This window comes from Lucilia cuprina, chromosome 2 (genome assembly GCF_022045245.1).
Source record: "Lucilia cuprina isolate Lc7/37 chromosome 2, ASM2204524v1, whole genome shotgun sequence".
Classification (NCBI taxonomy): Eukaryota; Metazoa; Arthropoda; class Insecta; order Diptera; family Calliphoridae; genus Lucilia; species Lucilia cuprina.
Window position 1 is genome coordinate 68,269,442 of NC_060950.1, and position 7,307 is coordinate 68,276,748.

The window sequence follows — 7,307 nt, forward strand, 5'->3', positions numbered from 1 at the left end:
ATCTTCATTTTTTCTTAAAAATTATATTCTTCTAGTTCAGATTTTCTTTTAAAAAGGCATTTTTAGTTAGTAAGTTAGTAAATTAGTAAGTTAGTATGTTAGTAAGTTAGTAAGTTAGTAAGTTTTTTTTAGTTAGTAAGTTAGTAAGTTAGTAAGTTAGTAAGTTAGTAAGTTAGTAAGTTAGTAAGTTAGTAAGTTAGTAAGTTAGTAAGTTAGTAAGTAAGTAAGTTAGTAAGTTAGTAAGTTAGTAAGTTAGTAAGTTAGTAAGTTAGTAAGTTAGTAAGTTAGTAAGTTAGTAAGTTAGTAAGTTAGTAAGTTAGTAAGTTAGTAAGTTAGTAAGTTAGTAAGTTAGTAAGTTCGTAAGTTAGTAAGTTAGTAAGTTAGTAAGTTAGTAAGTTAGTAAGTTAGTAAGTTAGTAAGTTAGTAAGTTAGTAAGTTAGTAAGTTAGTAAGTTAGTAAGTTAGTAAGTTAGTAAGTTAGTAAGTTAGTAAGTTAGTAAGTTAGTAAGTTAGTAAGTTAGTAAGTTAGTAAGTAAGTAAGTTAGTAAGTTAGTAAGTTAGTAAGTTAGTAAGTTAGTAAGTTAGTAAGTTAGTAAGTTGGTAAGTTAGTGAGTTAGTAAGTTAGTGAGTTAGTAAGTTAGTAAGTTAGTAAGTTAGTAAGTTAGTAAGTTAGTAAGTTAGTAAGTTAGTAAGTTAGTAAGTTAGTAAGTTAGTAAGTTAGTAAGTTAGTAAGTTAGTAAGTTAGTAAGTTAGTAAGTTAGTAAGTTAGTAAGTTAGTAAGTTAGTAAGTTAGTAAGTTAGTAAGTTAGTAAGTTAGTAAGTTAGTAAGTTAGTAAGTTAGTAAGTTAGTAAGTTAGTAAGTTAGTAAGTTAGTAAGTTAGTAAGTTAGTAAGTTAGTAAGTTAGTAAGTTAGTAAGTTAGTAAGTTAGTAAGTTAGTAAGTTAGTAAGTTAGTAAGTTAGTAAGTTAGTAAGTTAGTAAGTTAGTAAGTTAGTAAGTTAGTAAGTTAGTAAGTTAGTAAGTTAGTAAGTTAGTAAGTTAGTAAGTTAGTAAGTTAGTAAGTTAGTAAGTTAGTAAGTTAGTAAGTTAGTAAGTTAGTAAGTTAGTAAGTTAGTAAGTTAGTAAGTTAGTAAGTTAGTAAGTTAGTAAGTTAGTAAGTTAGTAAGTTAGTAAGTTAGTAAGTTAGTAAGTTAGTAAGTTAGTAAGTTAGTAAGTTAGTAAGTTAGTAAGTTAGTAAGTTAGTAAGTTAGTAAGTTAGTAAGTTAGTAAGTTAGTAAGTTAGTAAGTTAGTAAGTTAGTAAGTTAGTAAGTTAGTAAGTTAGTAAGTTAGTAAGTTAGTAAGTTAGTAAGTTAGTAAGTTAGTAAGTTAGTAAGTTAGTAAGTTAGTAAGTTAGTAAGTTAGTAAGTTAGTAAGTTAGTAAGTTAGTAAGTTAGTAAGTTAGTAAGTTAGTAAGTTAGTAAGTTAGTAAGTTAGTTAGTTAGTAAGTTAGTAAGTTAGTAAGTTAGTAAGTTAGTATCTTTTATTACTTAATGTTTCAAAGGGACATATGTATGTGTGTATTATATCAGTATTATTATTATTTACAAATAAAGTACAGATTTAACCACTGTTTATGCCTTCTCTGAAGTATTACAACGTTACTGTTTTTATTCGTTATCAGTTAAAAATATATGTCTAGAAAAGCTAGAAGATAACATTACATGCTTTTCAAAATAAAAGAGAACATTATCGCATAAAACACTACGAAGAAGTTAATTTTTAAGCAATACTGATCTAGAAACGGAATAAACGACTACAATAAGTGAAGCGGGTGAAAACTTCAAAAAAGTCTACAAAATGAATTATTGGCTTATAATAATATGGACAGTATTCTCCGCTATCTTTGCATTTTTCAAATTAAAATATACCTACTGGGAAAACAGAGGGGTTAAACAATTGGAAATCAACCCCTTATGGGGCAACATACCTAAACTTACCACTATGCATCATAGTCAATTGCTGCAGGAATTATATGAGACATTTAAAGGAAAGGCGAAATTGGCGGGTACTTATATTTATACAAAACCAATAGCAGTTATATTGGATTTGGACTTGGTAAAGACAGTGCTGATAAAGGATTTCAACAAATTTGTGGATCGTTTTGAGTTTCATAATCCTAAGGATATTTTGGCACAACATTTATTCAGTGCCGATGGTTAGATATGGCGTAGTTTGAGAACAAAATTGACACCCACTTTTACCTCGGGTAAAATGAAATATATGTTTCCCACTATGGTGCAAGTGGCTCAGGAGTTTGCCAAAGCATTTGAAAGAGAACTCAGTAACTCAGCCACAAATAGTGTGGAAATGCACGATATGAATGCTAGATTTACTACCGATGTTATAGGCACTTGTGTGTTTGGTGTGCAGTGTAATAGTTTAAGGGATTCCAATGTAGAATTTCGTCAAGTGGGCAGGCGTATATTTGGTCGCAATGACTTCTCCATAAGATATCGTTTATTTACCTTATTTTATGGTAAAATCTTAAAAATAGTGGGTCTTAAACGTTTTCCCATTGATATGGAGAAGTTTTTTGTGCGCATCGTAAGAGACACCGTTTTGGAAAGAGAGAGGCTAAATATAAAACGTAATGATTTCATAGATCTATTGATAGATTTGAAAAATAAAAAAGATACAAATGGCAAACCTTTACTGTCTCTGGATCTAGTGGCTGCCCAATTGTTTGTGTTCTTTGCGGCAGGTTTTGAAACCTCTTCCAGTAATATGAGCTATGGTCTATATGAAATGGCCAAAAATCCTGACAAACAAGAGAAATTAAGGAATGAGATTTTGGAGACTTTAAAGAAACACAACAATGAATTGACTTATGAGGCTATGATGGAAATGTCCTATTTGGATCAAGTAATATCGGGTAAGTTAGTTTTATTTGCGAAAACTAAAACAAATTATTTACAATTTTATTCTATTTCTTCTCCAGAAACTTTACGCCTTTATCCCGCTTTGGCATTTTTACAACGCATTTGTAAGGAGGATTATCTGGTACCCGATACCGATATTGTCCTGGAGAAAGGCACTTGGGTTTATATTCCCGCCAAAGCTATACACTATGATCCTGATATTTATGAAAATCCTTTGGAATTTCAACCAGAACGTTTTCATCCATCTGAGGTTCAATCTCGTCATCCTCAATCCTTTTTGGGCTTCGGTGATGGTCCTCGTAATTGTATTGGCTTGCGTTTTGGTCGCATGCAAGTTCGTATTGGCTTGATTACACTACTGTCGAAATACAGATTTTCTTTATCGGAAAAAACTCCTGAGAAGTTGGAAATTTCTAAACATAGTTTTGTTATGATTCCCGCTAAGGGTGTATGGTTGAAGGCAGAGAAGCTATGAGGCAGGTGTTTGTAATTAAGATATAAATTAGCTAGATATATTAGAGATAAAAAAGTGCTTTTGTTATGTTAATGTTATTTGTTTTTCTATGTTTAAGTAATAAAGTTTAAACGATTTAATGATATGACTCAGAGTTTTATTAGTTCGCAACAATTATATGTTTAGTAATTTCAAAAATATTTGTTAACTAAAATTACAAATTTGAAGAAAATGGAAATGTGTATACATACACAAACCAATCGACTAACTTACTAACTTACTAACTTACTAACTTACTAACTTACTAACTTACTAACTTACTAACTTACTAACTTACTAACTTACTAACTTACTAACTTACTAACTTACTAACTTACTAACTTACTAACTTACTAACTTACTAACTTACTAACTTACTAACTTACTAACTTACTAACTTACTAACTTACTAACTTACTAACTTACTAACTTACTAACTTACTAATTTACTAACTTACTAACTTACTAACTAACTAATTTACTAACATATTAACTTCGTATATTATATTCTCAACCACCATATAGGAACGTATATAAAGACCTATGAAAACCAAACACTTGCTCACTTTCTCTATTGGTAAATAAATTCGGAAATTGTGAATTGTTCGGTTCGTAATTGTTTGACCTAATGCTGCATGAAAACTCGATTTAAAAAAAGTTCTGATCTTGAGTTGCTTTTCGAAATAACTGAGAAATTAGAGAGATGTATTTTGATTATAAGTATATATTTATATTAAATTAAACACTAGTACATTTTTTATCTTTATATGTATATGTACTGAACATCCTGCGGACTAATCTTAATCTTAAAAACTACAAGCTTCTTATATAACCTATGCATTTTTATCAAATGAATAAACGTAAGATTTAAATTTCTTATCAGCAAACACCCACCAAAATGAGATAAAATATTAGAAACTATTTTCACTAGAAAAAAGTTTTTTTTTAATAACAGCGTTAGTACTTCATCAAAATCCATCACTTAAACATCAAGAAAATGAGTTTTTGGCTTATAATAATATGGACCGCTTTGTCAACCCTATTGGGTTATTTAAGAGTGAAGTACAACTATTGGGTAATGAATGGTGTAAAACAGCTAAAACCTCATTTTTTATTTGGACACTTTTTTAAACTGAAATCCTTGCATCATACGGAAATAATGCAAGAGGTATACGACAACTTTAAAGGTAAAGTGAAATTGGCAGGCATTTACTTTTATACCAAACCCATAGCGGTAATATTAGATTTAGATGTGGTAAAGGCAATATTAATAAAAGATTTTCATAATTTCGAGGATCGTATGGAGTATAAAAATACGAAAGATATTTTATCTACTCATTTATTCAATGTCGAGAGAACGGTTTGGAAACCATTGAGACAAAAATTAACACCAACTTTTACCTCGGGAAAAATGAAATTTATGTTTCCTACCATAAACAAACTAACGCAAGAACTAAGAGAGGCTTATGAGAGAAATATCGAAGAATTTGGCGATATGGGTGTTAATATGTATGATCTTAATGCACGCTATACTACTGATGTAGTGGGTACTTGTATTTTTGGTATAGAGTGCAATAGCTTAAAAGATCCCTCTGTAGAATTTAGACAAATTTGCTCCAAAGTCTTTGGACGCACCAATTTTAATGTACGCTGGCATATGTTTAAGCTAACTTATGCAAAATTAATGCAATTTTTGGGTTCCAAAAGATATCCACAATTTATTGAAGACTTTTTTATGCGTGTAGCTAGAGATTCCGTTATAGAACGTGAGAAACAAGGAATAAAACGTAATGATTTCCTAAACATTTTAATTGATTTGAAAAATACGAAGGATGAGAATGGTGAAGCCATGTTGACGTATGATCAGATTGCAGCACAATTGTTTGTATTCTTTGTAGCAGGTTTTGAGACTTCCTCGACGAATATGAGTTATGTTCTATATGAATTAGCACGTCATCCTGAGATACAGGAAAGAGTTAGAAAGGAAGTGTTGCAGGTTCTGGAGAAATATGATGGTGAGTTGACCTATGAAGCCATGATGGAAATGACCTATTTGGATCAAGTCATATTGGGTAAGTTGTGATATTAGAAAACCAAATTAAAAGTTAATTCTAATTAATTGTTCATCTTTAGAAACTCTACGTCTTTATCCCGCTCTTTCATATATACAACGCGTCTCTCTCAATGATTACAAAATACCAGATACCAATATTACTTTGGATAAAGGCACCAATGTTTATATACCCGTAAAAGCTATACATTTGGATGCTGAAATATACGAAAATCCTTTAGAATTTAAACCAGAACGTTTTAGTCCTTCCCAAACAGCCGCTAGACATTCTCAATCGTTTTTGGGTTTTGGTGATGGTCCTCGCAATTGTATTGGTTTACGTTTTGGTCGCATGCAAAATCGTATTGGTCTAGTTACTCTTTTAAAGATATTCAAGTTTTCTCCTTGCTCGAGAACTTGTGAGAGGATAAAATTTTCTAATCATAGTATGGTTAATATTCCCTTAAATGGTATTTATTTAAAAGTTGAAAAGTTATAAAGATTATAGCTTATTTTGTATATATAAAAATATATTTGGTTTTTATTTGGGGTAATGATTCCAAAAATTATGTTATCTTTTAAATCTTTTATTTCTTTTAGATTTTGATTGCAATCTTTGTTATTAAATGATTTGTATGTTTAGCCACATTTTGATAAGGAACAATTTAAACTGAATTTAAATATTTACTTTAAGAATTTGTATTGTTTAACTTCATTTAAACATAAAAGTTTGTTTGGGAATTTTCTTTTGTTTTTTTTAATATTATAAAACATGATGTGATTCGCATCTAAAGTTTAACTTATTGAGAAATTACTATATAGTTATATATACCCAGCGAAAACTCGGTAATGGCTTGTAATTACTTATCCACTTATTTGTAATTGACTACTGCATACCATCTGCATTACTTTTAAAAACTTTTTTAGTAATTTACTTATGTAAAGTCTAATACGTAAGTACTTTATTTTGAGTTTTTACACTCACACAGGGACAATCGTTTTTGTGTGCTATGACCATTATTTGACCACAATAAACTAACTGTAAGTACTTATTTAAGTAGTTATATGTAAGCGAGCATGATAAGTACATATCTCTAATACCAGCACAGTTCTTTAAGTAGTATTTTGGTAGTTATATTAAACATTTTTTAGCCTGTATGCTCCCAGTTCTCTTCTCGGGTGATGATACGTTGTAGTACTACTCATCACCTTGGTGTTATTGCAGTTCCGGTTAATAGAAATACCTCAAGCTATATACCGCTGGAACTAGAATTCGATTAGTCAAATCACTCCTGAAATAGGTGTCCTTTCTACTCTTATGTCGTAGGTGATTACCATCTAAAGTATCGAAAGTTAGGTGAAAGATTTTTTGACCTGTGTACTCCTAGTTCTCTTCTTATACATCCTCGAGGTATGTTGTGTTGTAGAGCAGCCTAAACCTAAGTGTTATTGCAGTTTCGGGTAATAGAGGTATCTTATGTCCTAGGTGATTGCCTTCAAAAGTACTTAACTCTTTCACGTATACGGGATACTAGTGTCGCAAGAGCTTTTTATATTTTTTTCGATATAGAGTGTTATTTTAACTTCACAGCTACAGTAATTGGTTATTTCTAAAGAACAATAAGTTTTTTTTCAAATTTGATGCCATTACATGCTAAAAAGAATAATATCGTGCGATATCTTTGTCCTTGGTCCAAAAACGTAGGCTATTGCAAGTTTCAACAAATTATTTTGAAAATTGCTACATGTAGTTTAATTACGTAGACAGATGGACAGACAGACAGACAAACAGACAGACAGACAGACAGACAGACAGACAGACAGACAGACAGACAGACATACAGATA

At 30.4% G+C, this 7,307-nt stretch overlaps 1 protein-coding gene and 1 pseudogene across 1 annotated transcript; both read left to right on the top strand.

Annotated features, from left to right (window-relative positions):
• Positions 1–1,746: 1,746 nt before the first annotated feature.
• On the top strand, positions 1,747–3,514 carry LOC111681062 (annotated as a pseudogene).
• An 835-nt stretch (positions 3,515–4,349) lies between these two features.
• On the top strand, positions 4,350–6,034 carry LOC111681061 (cytochrome P450 6a2-like). The gene is made up of 2 exons (XM_023442777.2): positions 4,350–5,482; positions 5,544–6,034. Exons 1-2 carry the CDS (start codon positions 4,408–4,410, stop codon positions 5,957–5,959), a joined length of 1,491 nt encoding a protein of 496 aa, XP_023298545.2. The 5' UTR covers positions 4,350–4,407; the 3' UTR covers positions 5,960–6,034.
• Positions 6,035–7,307: the final 1,273 nt, after the last annotated feature.